This window comes from Neomonachus schauinslandi, chromosome 16 (genome assembly GCF_002201575.2).
Source record: "Neomonachus schauinslandi chromosome 16, ASM220157v2, whole genome shotgun sequence".
Lineage (NCBI taxonomy): Eukaryota > Metazoa > Chordata > Mammalia > Carnivora > Phocidae > Neomonachus > Neomonachus schauinslandi.
In genome coordinates, this window is record NC_058418.1 from 44,444,036 (window position 1) to 44,463,656 (window position 19,621).

At 48.9% G+C, this 19,621-nt stretch overlaps 1 protein-coding gene across 1 annotated transcript in view; it reads left to right on the plus strand.

Annotated features, from left to right (window-relative positions):
- The window catches only part of ZFHX3 (zinc finger homeobox 3), a 193,994-nt gene that overhangs the window by 144,056 nt on the left and 30,317 nt on the right, over positions 1–19,621 (plus strand). The window contains exon 5 of the mRNA XM_021703235.2: positions 7,768–7,848. Within this exon, the coding sequence (XP_021558910.2) occupies positions 7,768–7,848 (81 nt within the window). The remainder of the gene's footprint in view (positions 1–7,767; positions 7,849–19,621) is intronic.

Genomic DNA, 19,621 nt, shown 5'->3' on the forward strand with positions numbered 1-19,621 from the left:
GCGCTCCATGCTGTCCGCTCGGGAGGGCAGCCCTGGGAGCGGAGGTTTTCTCCGGGAGACCTCCACAGGCCGCGGCCACTTTGAACCCGTAAGATGCTCCCTCCCGTTGATGCGCAAGGCAGAGGTGACGATAAGTAGAGAGCAAAGGGAGAGACGCCCCCCGCAGGCTTGTGTTCTTGTCGAGGCCGACCTGGCTTCACCCAGCAGGGGCTGCGCACGCAGGCTGCCGCACGCCCGGCCTTCCCAGGCTCCCTCCTGCCACACGATCCCCATTTTTCTTGTTTCTATAAACAGTGGCACGATCTTCAAATATACAAAAGCATAAATGGTCTCTATTCTCCAATTATTCATTTTAATAATACCCGGAGTTGCCCTTGGCGTGTTGATTCTTGAAGCCTGGTGCCAAAAGGCAGGGTCGCCGGGGTGGGGGCCGGGAAACGAGGTCAGGGTGGAGGCAGCGAGGAGGCCGAGGTCCTTCAGCGCTGCGTTTTCCTGCAGAGCTTTTCCCGAAGGCCCCCTCCGAGGGCTGGCAGGCCTCCACCGCCTTTCAGGCTCTGTCCAGAAACTCCAGGCACTGTGGCCCCAGGTGTATTTGGTAAATGAACACCTCGTGGTCAGAAGATGTCTTGTGGTGAAATGATCCCTTAAAGGATCCGAGTGCACGAGAGCTCATCCCTGGAGGAAGGAAGTGTGTCTCCAGCCAAGCGCGTCCCTCACTTCCTCTCCTGCTCCCCGTCCCCTTTTCCCTCGGAGGACTGAAATCCACGTGTAGAAACATCACCTTCGACAAGGCAGTTTTGTTTAAAACAACTGGTTAGCACCTTGGCCACGTTATTTTTTGAGAAGTGACCAGGGTGGGAAAATTCCCTGCCGCGGCACCGGGCCCGACCCGCCCACCCCCTGGACAGCTTTCCCCAGCTGGTAGAGAGGGGGCCTTGGCTGGCTGGCCCAGCCTGGCATGGAGCTTAGGTTGGTGAGAAAATGGACAGGACCAAAGACCGGGGCCACCTGGAGGGGAGGCCTCCCTCTGCCTCCCCCGTGCCCTGTCCCGTAGATCCCGCGCAAGAGAGGGACTTCGGAAAGACCTAGCAGGCTCCTAGCAGGAGTGCAGGGGGCCGGCTTGCCTGTCGTCTCTGTCTGTCCTCATGTCTGTTGGGAAAGAAATGGCGTATTATCCTGAGAAGGTGGGAGAATATTACACTTCTGATGAATTAAATGAGTGCTGCAGGCTTGCGGCCTTGGAGCCCCTTCCTGCTTCACGCTCCTCACACACACACCCCACCCCCTCATCCTTTGCCCCTTTAAGGTTTCCTGTGTACACTGGGATAGTTGTATTTCAAAATGTTCCCCTGGCCAGCGTCAGTTTGGATTCCTGGACCGTTCGTCTTGTGATTTGGCATTTCCCTCACTTAATCTCTACCCTGTTAAGATGTAGAAAGTAGAATGGACCAGTTTTGCCTGAAGTTGAAAGTAATATTCAGGTGATTCCCCACAAGGAACTTTCAAGGGAGATTTTAAGTTTCCCATTCCATGTGTTGGCATGAAAACATGCAGTCACCTTCACCAAGATGCTAAGTATAAGGTGTCTCAAGAGAACGCTATGCATTTGTGGTAAGCCAAACCACCTTCATCTCAGGGAAAATTTCTGGGACTGCGGTATTGTTGACCAGAAAACCTAACTGCTCGAAGCTGTGTCTCACGTAGTCTCCAGCCACATGGCCAGGGCTGGCAAGAGACACCATTGGAATAAAACCCTGGAGTAAATGTTTGAGAAAACGTGTTTGGGGATGTTGCAGAATGGATTATCACATCCTGGATCTGGAGGTTACTGTGCAGTTAGGAAGAAGGCCAGGGCACATGGAGAGTCCGCCACTGGTCGGACCCGTGGTCATCATTCAGTGAAATCAGACTTGCCAAAACGTCAGGGATGGGGAATGGCATAGTCACAAGCATCGCTACCATTTACCTCTTCCTCCCTGGCTTGGAGAGGGAAGACAAGGCTCGGGTTGAAGAGCTGAGAGCAACAGGGTTATCTGGCTGTCCGCATTGTCAGTCATACCCTGTTACAAGTTTCTGGTATAGCAGAATTTTAACACACTGGATCTTATTAGAAGCAAGCGGTCTAGACCTTAAGGGTCATCTTCTATATGGTGGGATTTGATTTGACCTGTATTTGCAAAAATAAAGCGTGCATATCCTGGAGAAGAGGCTCAGCCATGAGAGGTTTCCTGTGGATAACCAAAGGCCAACAGGATTGGGCACACTGGAGTGTTCTGCCCTTGTTTTCCAACGTGCCAACCAGCGTTTCAAAAGGACAGCAGATGGGCCACAGTGTCCTAAACAAAGTCTGTAGCCACAGAGTGCAGCGAACAAGAGGATAGGACACAGTCTTGGAGTCCCCCCCGCTACCTACCAAGACACCCCAGCGTAAGTGGCCGCCACCTTCCGTGGTACTCCTGGTGGCCCTTATGTTGCAGCCCTTTCTCACTTGCTTCTGTGGTTGTCCCTGGTTAATTAGGTTGAAAATGGAGAGCGGAAAAGCTTTAACCCTATCTTCAAAGTAGGCTGACTGGTTATTTTGTTTTCAAAGAAGAGGTCCTATATACAATTAAAACTTGTTTCTGGTAAACCTCGTTCCAGGAAAGATGAGCTTTTAACAAAAGGCTTTTGACAGCTGCAGGCTATTTCATTTTTTTTAATGCCGAATGAAAAATCAATACATTTTTCTGGGTTATACATATTCAGAACAGGCCTGATATTTCCATTATAATGGAAAGTGGGTGTCTGTGCACATCTCGCCTGTCAGAGCTGCACCACCGCATTTTCCAAGCCACTGCTAAATATTTCAAACCCGATTTGATTGTGGTTCATGACAGCTAATGTTTCTCAGCTCTTGAGCCTGCCGACAGGCGAACGCACTTTATTCCCCCCCAAATATGGCTCACCCCAAAGAAAAAGGAAAGAACAATTTCGTTCTTCAGGGATCCCGGATCATTGTATTATTTAAGTAACATGATCGCCCGAGAGCCTTGGGTACAGACACCCTGATTCTTAGGAGAATTTCCAAATTTCTGTCACATCGAGGCGCTCCAGGGGCTTTGTTGGGCTTGGGGGAAGGTTTGAATTGATCTCCGTCCTCCTGTTAAGAGTTGGGAACGGAGGGCCTCGTCTCAGTCACTGACTGACTCCCCTTCCTCCGAGTCTGAGAGCAGTTTGTGAAGGATACCCAGTGGGCGTGGCCCTCGGCCCCAGGAACCCCAGGAACGGGGTGAGCAGGATTGTGTTTCCGGCACCCCACCCGGCACGTTTTCTTGGGTAACGCACTGGGGGGATGCGTGCGGTGGCGGTGAGCGCCGACTTGGCCATGACGCCACCTCCGTTGTCGCTTCTGCCCGGGGCTCCTCTCACACACCAGTTTCCAGGCTGTTCATGAAATGGTTGCACATCACCACGGGGCTGCCGGTTGGCACGCACACCTCCTTCAGGAGCAGATGGCACCACACGTGGGGGAATCATGCAGTCACCTTCGCCAACATGCTAAGGGTAAGGTATGTTCAGAAAACAGTTTGCGTTTGTGGTGAGCAAAAGCACCCCGACTGAAGGGAAATTTTCTGCAGCCACGGTGTCATCACCTCAAAAACCTAAGGTACCCCAGGAACCCTTCCCTTTGAAATTCTTACACCTGAGGGCCATGTGCTCAGCCAGGAGACAGGCGTGAGCGGGCTGGGTTTGGCCTGAGTGCTAGTAAGTGCTGTCTGGGAGAAGCAGTTGTGAAAAGGAGGCAGGGATGGAAATGGATTTTTTTTAAAGACCTGCGGCCGCTGTTTTATGTGGAGGTTGAAGGCAGAAGGGATACCAGGAAGACCTCACAGTCATTCAAGATTTGCTTCTGGTTCCCTAGCCCTTTAACGTGAAAATACATTCAAATAGGATGGGTGCCCTCGTTTGAGGGCCCCCTTGGGGTGTACCCGTCAAAGTCGGCTTCTGCTGTAGAGGTTGTTGCAGCTTCTCTGGAGTCTTCTAAAAAGCAGACATTCTTACCTGGCTTGTGCTGGGCCTGCTGCCCCCTGCCAGGAACAGGCAGGACGTAGGGAGCCGAGATGACCTCCTCACCCAGGCCCGGGCTTTGCCCTTGAGAAAACATGCCTGGTGTGTTCTGCTTGGTTCTGAAATAGTACTAAACTCCTGGGGAAAAGGTGGTTTTGATTTGTCCATTTCAGTCTTCAAAGTGGCACAGCGACTGCTATGTGTCTTAGGGAAGGGAAACGACTTCGTCAGCTGAGGGAAAGACAGGATTTTCCAGATAAAACCGGATCATCAGTCCATCAAGTCTTCCCTGGTTCCCACCATCTGTCAGTAGCTGATATTATTTAGGGGGGAGAAAAAATCGACTTCCATAATGACCCCGGCCAGTTGCCACTGACTTCACGGGTGGAAAATGCAATCTATGATCTGGGGGAAACTGCCCTCCCCCAGTCCTTGTTCAGTCGGCACGTGGGTGTCAAATATACATCCCTAAGGGGAACAAGGGCTAGATAACCAGCCCCAGGAGCTCAGAGTGTGTGGATGCCGTCGCTCCCCGGGTCCCCACATCGTGGTTCCTATGCAGGGGGACACCAGACCCTTCCTTGGGGGCCCGCAGCCTGGGTCTTAGTGAGTGGGGGTTTCTTTAGGCTTTGGAGGCCCATTAAACGTGGGCCGCCTGCAAAGCACTGTGGGTCTGAGCCGTCCAGACAAATTCATAGTTTGTATCTCTGTTTTTTCATCATTTCTCTACCTTTATTGGTATTCAGAGCTCACAGTTTTCTGGTTACTGTCAGCCTGGGCTTTCATCCATTTTAAAGAGCTATTTTTCCTCTTGCTGTTGATGATGATGGTATAAAGACAGATGGTGTAACTGCTTATGAATGTCCTATTTTATTTCCCCAGGACCAGACAGTTCACTTGAAGACGTGTATTATTTCCACATGCTCAGGTTGGGAGGCCCAGACAGTGTCTGCTTCCGCAGCGTGCTGCCCTTCCAGGCCTCGCCATGCAGAGGGCGACACCTGTAGGTCGTAGGTGGAACTGCAGGGAAGTGCCTGCCCGGCTGATCGGGACCCGGTTTTTAGATGGGGGTGAGGACTCTGATCCCCTTGTGAAGGAAGCTGTCCAGGAGTTTCCTGATTATTCCTTCTCCCACCAAGCATATAACAGCCTTTTAATGAGTGAGTGACAAATGATAACATTAAGCCTGGGAACTGAAAAAGAAGAGGATTTGATATTTAAATCTTAAAAATAAAGAAGAAAAAGGGGAGGGGGGGAGAGAAACACAACAAGTTCCTGAATTCACCTCTGTCCTCCGTCCTCTCTTTGGAACTCCTCAGCTGCCTTCACTTTTCTGCTTGTAGGGCAGGGCGGGAATGAGGGCTCCAGGAATATTCACAAAGCACTGTGCGGTTTTCCTTGCTTGTCGAATCCACGATGTGCTTATTCTTCACACTCTGTATCTTCTGAATAAGATTCGTTTGGAAAGGCTCAGAGAACTGGGGTCAGTGCCAGAGTGACTGTGAGTTCTCAACTCTGCGCCCATGGCTGCAGCCCACGTGACGTGGAGGAGAGCAGAGCTGGCCTTGGGGTTGGCCTCCCGGTGGGTCAGTCCTTTCCCTCCTCTTCAGGGCAGCACCTCAGACACTGTTCACAGCAGGGTCTCGTCTGTTTTGTAGGTGTCAGACTCTCTCCATCTAAGGTGCCTGTGTGTGCGTGAGAGAGAGAGAGAGAGAGAGGTGGAGCCATTCAGCCATCTCTGCATAATCAGGTTTGATTAATACCTACACCACTACAGGGAGTTTGTGCCACAGCTGTATGGGGGCAAATGATTATATTTTAAGGGCCCTTGCTCCTTCGGGTAGGCCCAATTTAATATTGATTGACTGAATTCTGGTATCACCATTCAAAGATGAATTTTATAATTACAGTGTTGAACATTTTTATCAAAAGTGTAAAAAATGTGCATTGAACATCCTGCCTGGACATGGTGAAGACTGTGCATACATCATACCGTGTAACGCGCATGTTATTCTCGACTAACATTTGTATATAACATTTTTTCTCTACTCAGTGATGTATGGTGTTCATATGGCGCCGTATATCAGATTGACCTCAAACCATGGTTGCCTGATTTTTCTCAGAACTCAGGATGGGTATGGGGAGACTTGCTGTTAACTTTACCGTGCAGTGAGACAAAAGGGAGATACAGAAATTAGATGTGGGGTTCCTTCCTTCCCTCTTATTTGGGGGTGAAAATAAGCATGCTCTTATTTCATCTGTGTTCCCCATGACTGCCTCATAAATCCCCTATTGGAGGGAATGAAGAATGTTCCCCGACCCCAAGTTCAGTTTTCCAGTCTTTGGACTTCCATTGTCTTTTTGGGAAGAATTAGGAGAATCTGACTCTAAGTAGATACTTTCTTCCTCAAGTGTTTTGTAAACCCTCTGAGGTCATTTTATTCTGAACTCCTTTTACTTCTTTTGTGTGATGAAATTTAGAAGCTATTTTCTGCAGGGTTGGGGAGGGTAACACCTTGAAACATTGAAAGGTAGGGTAGCGGGTCCAGAGACCTAGGGTGACATTGGTCAGAGCCCCGAATTCAATACCTGGTCCCCGTGCATCCGGGCTGGTTCCAGCCCCAGGTGATGGATGTGCGCAGCCAGGTTCTCGTCCCAGGAAGGTGTGCTCTTCAAAGTCTGCGAATAATGTCATCATTAACCCACCTCAATTAGCCTGCCTTATTCATTCATTTAACCCATCCTTAGTGAGTGTTTTGGATAATGATCCAGAGGGCCAGAAGAGCAGAAGAGAAATGTCTCGCCTCCTTTCCCTCAGCACTGATAGGGTAACTTAGCCTCTTCCTTTCCACCTGGGCAGGTGGAGTTTTATCGCAGGAGTAGCCTCATGTTGGAAATGACCATTCTTCTGTCTTCACCCAAAGCATTATATGTTGAGCTGGAGAGAATTTCCATGGCTAGTTTTAAACCAGTGATGGGTAAAGAATGGACTGACTGCAAAAGGAAAACACATGATTCTCTTGCACATTTTTTTCCTTTTCTCTACAAATCTAGCTTCTCGCCACTGACGCCTGGCAGGCCTACAGATGTTGTTTGTACAGATGTTGTTTGTTTTCTAGAACTCTTCACATTAATGAAATCCTATCACTGATATTCTGTGATCCTTGAAACTTTGAGTGACTGTTAAAAACCAAACAAACAGAAAACCAACAACACCTTCCGCCACGGTCTGGCACATGCATCCGCACCGCGAGACCTCTGAAGGGTCAGTGACAGGGTCTGGTCTGGTTCAAATCCAGGACGCGCTGGGGTTGGGGCTAGGCAAGAGCCGACATGTGGCTCCTTTCTTGCATTTTCAAGCGCAAAAGACTTGCATGCAACTTCAGGAATTTAGATGGAGTTATTTCTTCAACAGGACTGGCTTTCCAGTATTAAAAGCTCAAATGAGGCATTCAGAATCCATCTGGAAATACCTAACATCCACAAGTCTAAAAACGAGTCAGTCTCCTACCAGTGAGTGGGGACGGGAAGGCCCCGCTGCTTACCTAGACCTCGGTGCAGCCGAAGTACAGTCAGCCTTTTGGGGGCCACGGGAGAGACACGAGGGACAGTCACTGGCATCTCTGTGTTGTGCTCTGTAATTCTTTGGAGTAGGAGCCAAGAGTCCTTCATCTTCTGTCCACTTTTGATCCTTGACATTTCGTCTTTCTTCTCTTTCAGAAGAAGCCATTGAAGATGTTGAAGGGCCCAGTGACGCGGCTGCTGATTCAGAGGAGCTTGCTAAAGACCAGGAGAGTGGAGGCGAGAAGGACCAGAGCAAGTGGACAGGTAGTGTGTGTGTGGCCCCGGAGGTCCCGACATTTCTCCCTTGGAAGCGTGAGGCCAAGTCAGGGAGCGGACGCATCCTTCATCTCCCCAGAAAAGCTGTCGGTTCTATACAGCGGGAGAAGGATATGGGTTTTGCTTTTTTGAGTGATCTGCTTCATTCTCCTTCTCTTAGGTTATATTAAAGAATTTTGAAAGCGTTTCCTAAATGGCCCCCAGACCAGCTTGTTTATTGAGCATCCAGGTGTCTGGCTCTATGCCAGGGGCTTCTGTGTTGGTGAGGTCACCTTTCTTCCGTGGCTCCTCCCTGGCGTGCATCGCCCTTGATGTGAGTCTTTCTCCATTGAAGGTCCAGTCATCTAGGCCCCTTCCCCCCAGGCCCAGTAGAGGGGTTTGCCCTGTACACCTTGATTGGGGTCACCCCTGAATCTCCAAGCCGTCAGCAGGGAAGGGGGGGGCTTTGTTCCACACGTTGTGTCTCCTACCTTGCCTCCAGGGCGAGCGCCCACACCCTGAAGTGCACCCAAAGTGGGGCAGGCAGTGAGGCCAGGCAGAAGGACGTGTTACCGAAATCAGAAGAAGCAGAAGTCAGGGAAGGAAGTGCTATTTCTGGAAAACTTGGTGTTGTGAGAAGGGCAACAGGCATCTCTTGTGATGATAGGATCGCTGTATTGGAGGAAAGAAGAGCTGAGCCGGAGAGAAAAAGTTTAGGCCTTGTGGAGGAGAGGAGCAAAGTTGTTTCTGAGAAGACTTCTCAGGACAGATAAGTCTCCCAGAAACCACCACAGTTATTAGAGGAAATGATATGACAAGCAACAGAAATTATTTTACTTGGTCAACCTAATTCTTACTGCCTTCCATTATTAATATTGTAATACTTTCTGTTTTTTCGAGAAAATATTTACCTTCTGGAGTCTGTATTGGTTGGGCCTTTGTTACTTTTCCAGGCACGACTGTTCTTAAATCATGTTCAGTGTTGGCCTTCACTGTTTACACAAGATACAGAATCTTGGCGAGAGGCCAGGAGAGAGCAATGAAAATCACTGAAGGCTGAGAAATATTGCCTCTGAAAAGAGGCTGAAGAAATTGGGGCTATTCGGTCTGTAAAAGAGAAATTCGAGAGGCAGCTTAACAGCTTCCAAATTTCAGGAGGGCTGGGGCGGAGTAGGCCCTGTTCAGTGTTTCCTGGGACACGGACACAGGGTGTCACCGCAGCTGAGTGAACCAAACCGTCCCCTTTGGGACTGTGGTGGCCAGAGACACTGAGGGATGGGGCCGAGCACCCTGGGAAGGGTTGCAAGGGCGGGCCAGGAGGTGGGGCACAGACATCTCTCCTCAGAGGCCCTCTGCGCCGGTGAGGGTCGCCGACTGAGGTCCGGCTTTCTGTTGTACTGTCAGGGCGAGCTGGACACAGACTTTGCAGACAGGGGTGACCTGGGGAAGAGGATTTCACGCACACCGTCGGAAGGCCAAGTAACCTTCCAGGCCATCTGTCCTTCGTTTTCACAGTTTGTGAAACTGTGGCTTCACCTTTCTGTGCCTCCGTTTCTCGCCTGAGATGGGGATTAAAAGTAGTACCTACTTTCAGAGGATTGCCGTGAGGATTATTTGAATATGGGAATCCTAGAAAGTGCCTGGCATGTAGGAAGCTCTACCTTAGGAAGGTTTTTGTTGTTGTTGTAATAATTTGGTTAAATAAGATGAGGGAAACTAGTAGCAGTTTCTCTTCGGGTCCTTTCCTGTGAACGTGAAACTGTCGCCAGACAGCTTGTGGCTTTGAGGAATTTTGAGAAGCGGAGGAAGGACAGCACGTAAGAACTTACTGGATCGTGTCGACAGTCTGTGTGGGCGGTGCCTGCATTCTGCGCGCTAAGGACACTGAGTCAGTGACACGACATGACTGCCATTTGTGAAATTCCTCCTGTGCCAGGCAGCCAGGAGCGCCGTAAAAATGAGCGTCTTTCATAAAGCCCCGCGTTCTCATTCGTTTGTTCATTCGTTCGTTCGTTCAGGCAGCAGGCTGTACTTTATCTCCAGAAGACAGAGGAGAGAGAGAGAGAGAGAGACCGTGGACGAGTAGCTCAGATGTGCCCCTTAGTCGGATAGTGGTGAAGAGAGAAGGGGAAATTCTTTGCTGACTCCTGCAAATGATCCTCTTTTGACCCGAAGCATAATTTCGTCTATGTTGTCTGAGTGCGTAATGACAGGCTTTATTAAGGCACTTGAGCCGATTTGATCTTGGAATCGATACAGGTGGCAGCAACCTCTTCGCAGCTTTCTTTGGGATCCTTACTATTTTATATAAAAAAAAAATCTGCGTTTGTTCCATTTATGCCCTAAATTGAGCTGTTCCTATCTGATTAAATGTGATGGGGAGCGCTTCCTCCCAGCAAATAAATAAATAGTGATTTCACAATTTGTACCGTTGATTAGTGGCCGCTCACGGTACGGATTAATAATATTTCAAATGAGCCTGGATAATTGGCATTTTCTCGGCTATTGATTATGTAGTTTGGGGTTTGTGCAGGAATGGATAATCTTTACTAAAAATTTTTAGTCATTTATTTTTATGTTGGAAGGGAACTCCTGGTGTCCATTTTGGTGTCCGTTGGCCACCGTCTTTGGGCTTCTTTTATGGAGGTGTCCAGGTCTTCGACCGCAAGTGGCAGCAGGGCAGGCAAGATGGTGCTTTGAATCCCAGCAGCATCCACCCCAGGGCCCGGGGCTGGGTCGCTCCCATGTGCAGGGCACTGGGCAGAGTTCCACTGATCCCAGGTTCCATGAGGTGACAGTGGGAACTGTCACTGTGGGAACGGAGCACACCCCCGGGCTTCCAGGAAGAGCCGTAGTCCTCAGAACAGCGTTGCTGTAGGTCAGTGCTGTGCCACGGAGCTTCCTGGGCTGATGAAGAGGTTCCGCCGCGTGCAGTACAGTAGCTGCCTGCCATAGTGGCTCTTAAGCCCTTCAAGCGTGGCTCGTTACCACTGAGGAACCACATTTTCAATTGTATTTCATTGTAATGAATTGAAATGTGGCTCTTTAAATCTGGACAGCGCAGCTCTAGATACTCAGAAGGAGCAACACTACCCCTGAAAGGGTGCCTCCCGGCTACGCTAGCTTCCCAGTTACTGTGAAGGCTACCCCGAGCTCTAACTGGGTGCCAGGCACCGTTCTAGCACCCCACCTGTCCTTCCCAGCAGGCGAGCCGGGAATGGCTCACAGGTGCACAGGTACTGATCTGTACAACCCTTGAGTTGGCCCGGGAGGCGGGGGGCGGGGGGGTGGCCAGGGGAGGGGGCGCTGCTAAAGCCGGGGTCCTTGCAGTTTCATCCGCCTATACTCACTTGCCATTGTTTTCTACGTGCGCCACGATATGAAAGAGAGTTGGGAAGCTCTGCTTTACCCACGTTATTTCATTGGGTTCCTACCCCTCACTCTGTGAGACAGGTGCTGTAAGTGACCTCCCCCGGGCACCCCCCCTCCCCCCGCCGGCCCCCTGCCATTGTGCAGAGAAGCAAACTGAGCCCGGGACGGCTGAGCTCGTGCAGGTTGCCAAAAGGCACACAGCGAGGTTCAGATTTGTTGAGCGGCCCAGCTGCTTAGGACGGAGCCCGAGCTCGTGCAGGGACAGCGTCCCACTTCTCCAGGAATGCGATTTTTCGGCAGAGTCATCCGATCTTGCTTTCACCTCCATTCTGAGTGTGGAGAGTAGCATTCTCCCAAAGTGGTACAGCAGTGACAGGAGCATGACAGCCAGGTGCATGGTCCACCATGAGTTTACCTCATAGTAGGTCCACGTCTTGCTCAGTCTGAAAGCAGGTTGGTGAAGCGGACCACTCAGCAGATGGCCTTGGCCTCCCGAAGCCTCAGGCATCTCATCTGTAAAACATGGATGGATAACACCCGCCACCACATTCTGGGTTCCATGATGAGGGCTCTTGAGGGCTCCATGATGGCACGTGGTGGCCCTTGATAAACCCTTCAGCGATCCCACCTCTTCGGGGTGAGTGTGATGTACTCTTGTGGGCCGACGGAGGGTGCAGGAGGGTTCTTTGAAGCTCAGTCTCTTTCCTAATGCACAGCAATTTCCACCATCCAACTTTGTGGTTTTCTCTTTTGAAACATGAAAACGATTCCTCGTTCTCTTTTAGCAGTGTGGATTTAAAAGTGTGTGTTCTAGATTGAAGAGGCCCCAGCGTCGGCAACTGAACAATAATTAATGCAGTGATTATCCAATCCACCGTTAATTGCTATAAATTAAGTGATATACAATTAATGTGATGCTTTATCACCAATAATTAGGGGAAAAAATTGAACTCTTGGCAAAGAATCATAGCAAGATGGTTATTTAAATCCTGTAGCCGCCATGGTTTCCAGCCACAGAGCACTAAACTGGGTCTAGTTAAGCTAATTTGAGACAAGATGACCAGGGGGTGTCGGTGCTTGAAAACGCAATGATGGGCCCATAGCCCAACTGAAAATACCAACATGATAATGCTTCCGAAATCCCTAATTGATGTCTGTGTCTGTATTTTTGGAAAATTTCGAGTTAGGATTGTAGTTTGAGTGTTGTTTTTCTAGGGGAATGGCCTGAAGGGATTTTATTTTATTAATTTTTTTTTCCTTAAATCCATGATGCTCACGTAACACAGAGCAGTTAGTGCAGTGGAGTGTCCCTGATTTGAATCTATGGAAGATTGCTGTTAAAAGGCGGTATTAATGGGCCGGCAAGGTCTGGGCGACTGTGAGGGGAAAAGTGTGTTTATGGAATATGGTGCTGGCAGGCATGATTTCAATCGGGTTTGACATGTTTAACATAAATGTATAGTGTACGGCTCTTGCTGCATATGAATAATTCCTACAGACCCACAGCCTCTCTAATTACTGAGGTTGAAAAAAAGCAGGTCAGGCACATCCTGGTGGAAATCTATTACCAGCCGTCCCCCTTGTTTCCCTGTTGTTTACAGCTTTGTATAAATAGGGATGCCATTGTATGGGGAACTTAGTGCCTGAAGTGTGATCTGTGACAGAGAATGGAAGGGGGCTGAAAAAATACCCCACCCCCTTTTTTCCCCTCCAAATTGAGTCCATTAAGACAAAAGACTGTACGCGGAGAGGGAGCATTCTGGGTCTGGAGAAGCACTGGCCTGCTTAGGAGTCCGAAGCCCCCGGCTCGAGGCCTTGTTCTGCCGCCGAGACGAGCTCCACGACTTCAGGTCTCCGGTCCTCAGTTTCAAAATCTGTAGAATGGCAGGTTTGGACTAAACAGTTCTGGAATTCCTTAAAAAATAGAATTTGGGGAGGAATAGCTGTACGGGAGCATCTTGGGGAATAATAATTTCTAAAGTTGGAATGCTGGTAACTTGCCAGGATTCCCCTAGTCTCCCACCAGATGAGATGGCATGGGTCAGGAGCCTGCAACGAGAGTTCAGAGAGGCCCCTTCGGCTTTTTTTCCGTGAGGGTCGGACAGTCCCAGGCCGCCTTTCTTGGCGGGGTATCAGAGCTCCACATGCTCTCTCACCTGGTCCTGTGTTGTCAGAGCTCCGTGTGATGAGGACATCAGGGGAGGAGCCCCCAGAGATTGGTGTGGGCGCCTTTGAGTGGATCCCCAACCCAGCTCTGTTTTTGGCTAGAAACCAGGCTGTTCAGCGCCACCACCATACCTCTCCAGAAATCATTTCAGCCTGAGTCTCTGTCCTTCTGGCATTTGGTTCCATTTTTCTACCTACCCAAAAGTAAATTTGTCTTTGCAGTAGGGTGTGTGTGAGGGAATGCTGGGAGCCTGGCTCACATGGCTCCTTTGTGGTTCGCATTCCTGCCAACGGAAACCATTTTTGGTTTTACGTTTCACACACGGATGGGAATTGTGCAGCTCTGTGGGCTTTTCCAGTCCTCCGTTCCCCTCCCCCACCTCCACTCCCCACCCTCCTTTTTTTCCAGGTCTCTTTCAGTATAACTTGGCTGCTCAAAGTGACTGCAGGCAGAATTCTGCCTCACAATTGGAAACAAACCATTCGAACTATTTTTATGTTGGGAAGCAAAAATAGATATAGGGTGTGGTGTATATCTGGACTCGCCTGAATTCCAGTAATTCAGAGGTCTTGGCTTTGAGAATTTATATTGTAAATTGTAAGAGAGAGAAAGGGACCACATCAATGGAGCAAATATTTTTACATGCAGTAACAAAATGAGCGGAGATAATCTAAGGCAGATATGGCATACGCAAAAAAGTAAGGAACTCACTTTCTAGAAGGGACACCATATGTAATCACATAACTGTGGTACAGTGTGATGAGAATTGTCATCAAGGTGTAGATAAAGGGCAGTGGAAATGTAGATTAAGGAGAAAATCATTTTTCATCACTCTAGAAAATACCTTATAGATTTGCATATTACTCATGCAAAGGGGCCATGTCAATCTTGCTTTGTTTCAGTTTGAGCTTTTGTGTTGATGGGGGAAGCACCTCTGTTATTAGAATCATGATCATGATTAAAAACAACAACAACAACAAAAACACCATAGTGCCTTCTTCAGGGGATAGCTGAGCATTTTCATTAGGCTCTCACATTCTTCCTGGCCCAACACTCTCTCTGTTTTGCAGACTAGAGAAGTACGACACATAGATGGTGAACACCTGGGTGCCAGATTTGTGCTCAAACCCCAATTGGCCCTGTGGATCCTGGATATATTCCCCACATCATAAAGCTAAAGAATACATAACATGGTAGCTTTCTCTTATCATGTGAAGATTGGAGGAGGAGACTTGAAAATCCCGTTTCTCTAGTTGTCAGACAGGATTGTGAGCTCTTTATGATATGAACTTTGTGTCATTCACTCGTTTTTGTTTGTTTGCTTAATAAGACTTTCCCTTTTTAGAGCAGTTTTGAGTTTACAATAGAACTGACAGGGAGGTACAGAGATTTCCCATATACCCTCTGCCCCTACACATACATACATAGCTTGCCCCCATAATCAACATCACTCACCAGAATGGCACCTTTTTTTTTTTTTTAACAAGTGATGAACCGTTGACGCATCAGAAATCACCCAAAGTCCATAGTTTATCTTAGGATTCACTCTTAGTGTTGTACATGCTGTGGGTTTGAACAAAAGCGTACTGACGTATATCCATCATTATATCACATCATGTATTTCCACTGCCCTAAAAGTCTTCGGTGCCCTGCCTCTTCATCTCTCCCCAACATGGCATCCATTCATTTCTTTCATCTCCAGCACTTAGCAAGTGCTTGATACTGTTTGAGTGTTTCATTAACAATTGGTTTGGTGAAATACTGTGACTATAAACATTTTCAAGTCCAAGTCATTCTACTTGGTGCTTTTCAGACATCAAACCTGTGGGTTAGTAGGATTGCTCCATGTTAATATGTAGAAATGGCAAATGTAGGGTATCTGTGCTTCTTTAAAAACCAGGCCTCTCATGGACCCGTGTTATTTCCCAGAGATGTTTCTAAAAATGAAACCATAGCAAGCAGTGTTTGAGCTCTCGCCCTGTGCCGGACGCCGTGGTAGGCTTTGTATGCCTGATCTCTCGCCAGCCTCACAGAAACCCTGTGAGTAGACACTGCGATCCCGCTGACAGATGAGGAAACTGAGAGCTCATTGTATCACGTGGAATGCTCAAGGTCACACAGCCAGGTTGGGAACCAACATGTGGTCAGCGCTGCAAACCGCTGCGCTTCGTTACCTAGCAAGGGGGACCGAGGCCTTTGTATAAGGGACCTCGGTTGTAGGAAAACAGCATGTGGGAAACGTGCGTTCTGGAGGAGTCCCTGAAGGTGCGCCAGAGCCACCTCCCCAGCCCGTCGGAGTGCTCTGAGCCAACTGCACGTGGGACCCAGTGGGTACGGAGAAAGCAGGGATGCAAATGCGTGTGCGGTCCTCCTCTCTCTGCTGTGCAGAAGACCAAGACGAGACCTTTCCAGTCTTCTTGGTCCTTTAAACCCACATGGGAAAGTGGAGAATCGTTGGCATTTTCCACCCTTGAAGGGGCCTGAGTGATGATGTCTTTCTTCCCCAAGTAGAGATTCTCACACTGTCCTGATGAACCTGAACTAGCAAAAAAAAAAAAAAAACCAAAAAACAAAAAACAACCCTGAGCAGATCATGGGGGAAGTTGATTTGAAAGGGTGCTGAGAAGTTCAGTTCAGTGCTCTTGGTGTCTGTCACTATGCTGGACCTGGATTTTATGTGTTCATGTTCACAAGTTCACTTTCATTCTCAAAATTTAGGTATTTTAGGAAGATAGGTTTGGAATGGAGAAGAAACTGGAAGCGTATTGTTTTATTCAGTCTCTGGGAATCTGTGCTGTGTTGGGGCTCCGAGACCCTAACTAACCTAATTAATGTTTGATTTGATGGGGACTGGATGAACCTCTGTTAATTAACTTTGGCCTAGTCTCTGAATAACCCACATTGCCCCCTTGTTTTGACCTACATCTTACACCTCTGGACTTTTTCTTCTGTCAGTGCAAGGGTCTCTGAGGTCCTTGCCACCCTGGTTTTCTCCAAATCCCTGGTCTTCACAATCCTGTAATTAAGCCAGGGGGCAGACTGATCGTGCAGCCCCTCCTGTACCCCCGACCATGGCCCTCCGTCCCCAAGGACACTATGACCACGGTTGCAGATGGCGTCTCTGCACAGCTCAGGAGGCCAGGATACTTTGGGGGAACTGACAAAAGGCCGGAAGCGGGCAGGCTGACTAAGACCTCAAAGTGCGGAGTCAGGGCTTGACCCCTGGGGTCCCCAGCCCCCGGCACACAAGCCAAGCTCATGGTGGCAGCCCAGTGTTTAGAAGTTATTAAATAACCTGACAGCCACTGTTGGTCTAAAAGGGGGTAGCTGGTGGCTCTGTTTTGTAAAGGTGGTTCCTTCTCAAACCTGATACACAGGGAGCAAGGTATCTCCAAACCGAATTGTGCGATGGCCTTTTGGGGGCTCAAATCGGTACGGTTAAGCAGCCTTATGCATATTTCAGCAAGGAATTAGTGTAACAGATTGATACCTCTGATATGGGGCTTAGCACTGTTTTCTCCCCCAAGATGCAAAGCAAGGGCAGTAGCCAGCAGTCGGCAAGGGCCCGCCGTTCCACCCTGAGGCTGCTTACTGGGAAAGCAGAGCCCCCACAGCACGTGTGACCCTCCTTTCCCAGATTGCTGGCTTGTACGCGCAGGGGCTAGTGTGGACCTCTGCATCCCTCTCAGGGCTGAAGCAAAGGGGACCTTGGGTTGGTGAGGCCTACGGGTACCAAGACCAGGCAAGGCAGCCTGAAAGATGCTTCCTCCTTCTGCAAAGTGGGAAGAGCCCACAAGTGTCTGCCCTTTTCACAGAGGTTCTCCAGGACTCATAGGAAGAACAAGACTTCATACGCAAGGCGGTCTGTCATGATTTTGGATTATACTACCAGCAGAGCATATGGAGGGTGTTCCTCTGAATTTCTGGCTTTGAAACTGTGTCTACATTTGTTTTAGAGCGGGCAGGTTCCCTGAGGGACAGCCATATTTAGTCTTTTCACCTTTGGCCCGAGGGGGGAAACATCTAGCTTTGAGAGCAGGCCTGGCTTTCTTCCGTGAGCAGAGAGGATGAGAGTGTCTTGTCAGCAGCAGTCATTTGGAAGTGGACTGGCAGATCCACCTACACCTGCTGGGCCCCCTCATTTAATTCTGGTCCCCACCAATTATAGCAAGTACCGACTCTGATGGCGGTTCTCAAAGTAAGGTCCGTGAGCCATCAGCATCACTCAGGAACTCCCTAGAAATGCAGATTCTCTGAATCAGACCTATTTTGGGGTGTGTGGCCTGCTATCTGTGTTTTAGCAAGTCCTCCCAGGGATTTCTGACTCACACTTGAGTCTGAGAACCTTGGGGCTGTGATCTCGTGACATGCATGAGGTTTCGAGAACTATTTCTCATTTAACTGAATGGCAGGTCCTGAGCCCCTGCTGGGTGCAGTAGGTGCTGAGCTTTCCCGAAAGGCAGAAGTGCCTAGAAGAGGCCCGAAGCCTGAGTCTTGGCAGATATCATCTCAGATAGCAGGACTGGAAGTGAGAGAGAAGTTTGGTCAGAGAGACAGGGTCACAAAGAAGAGTGATTGAAGGCCTAGAAATCTTTGCCAGAACACTGGCTACGGGAAACACGAGGGAGGGGGACACGGGGCCTCTGTGTACTGTTCATGCAACCTCCTGTGAATCTGTAATGCTTTCCAAATAAAAAGCAAAAAGAAAATCAGTAAAATAATAACAACAACAGCAATAATAATAATAGCAACAGCAGTACCTAGATCTTCTGCATTTCCAAAGTGTTGGCCTATCTAGTTCACATCTGACTTGGAAGAGAAAAATAATTAGCGGTTCCCTGAGTACAAGTTACACCCATCTGTAGTATTATTACTCAGATTTTCTCTGAAACCCTTTATAGAAACAGAAAGACATGTCTGATAAGTTGATGATACCACTATGTCTTACTCTCCCCATCTATTCCTATTCTTGTACCTCTTGAGTAGGTGGTTGTACTTCCCTAAAATGCTTTCCAGGGACATACACAAGCAGCGTAGCTTGCAGTTACAGAGAATGAGACTGTGTCTGAATAGAAGGTTCTTAACCCCACTGCGCTGGAGTTTGAGACATACCCCACACCTCTGAGCAGGGAAGGGAGAGGAGCCCATGGCACGGAGACCACCCCCCTGGGTGTGTGTAACCAGTGCATGCCTCCGATTCCTCTTTGAAACATCTTTAAGTGCTTGGAGGCAGAATGAGACCATGCATGTTTAAAGACCAAGTTGGCAGCAAAGCAAATCCTTTAGAGGACCTGGTGTTCTCTGTATTAGGGGAGGAAGAGAATTTAGCCAGATCTCTGGCCACTGATCAAGTGCAGTAGTTCCATAGGAGATGGGAGTATGAAATCCTAGCCTGGCCTCTGGGGAAGGAATTGTAAGCAAATGCCCAGGGCAGCTCCACTTTCAGTGACAGTATAAAGATCACAAAGTCCAGAAGCACAGATTAGCCTGTGATAACGTTGCACTTTTGTTGTCTAGAGGAAGTCTGAGGCTCATGAGAAGCTGAAGGAGAAGAGCTATGGAAAGAGCACGCTGTACCTTTCATTTCATTGTAATTATGAGCTGAAATGACCATTTTCAGATCTAGTGAAGCTTCTGAGTCTAGTGTGCTGGGGGTAGTTATCCCAACTCAAACACTGATACGGAGTTCTGTTAATTTTTTTTCCCCCAGTCAGTGGAGATAGAGGAAAGATTGCTGTAAATTTCTGGGGTAGGTGGCAAGCTGGTTTACGGAACACAAGGCGATGAGAACCTCTGGCTTACGGAAAATAGCATGAATTAATAATCATTTAATTGGCTCCTCCATTATGTTGCTGGTTTGGGAGATGGAAGTTTAGATGGAGGGGCTGTCAGTGGTACTTTAGCTAAGAGTTTGACGGTTGAGACGAGGTGGTGGCTGCCTTTGGCTTCTCCACAAGGGGTAAATGTCGGGCAGCAGCCTAGGCCCTCAGTGGGCTCACCTTGGGGCCCCCATAAGGAAGAGGAGAATCCAATTGCCACCCCGTCATGAAGAGAAGAAATGCAGAAGAAACTTCCCAGCAACATGAACAGCTCAGTGCATGCCCAGGGTCTCCCCAAGGGAGGTCGCAGGCCAGAGGGAGGCTGGCCTTTGGCATAGAATATCCACCATGCCAACAGCCCTGTTGGTGTGTTGAGTGATGAGATGAATTTTGCTCA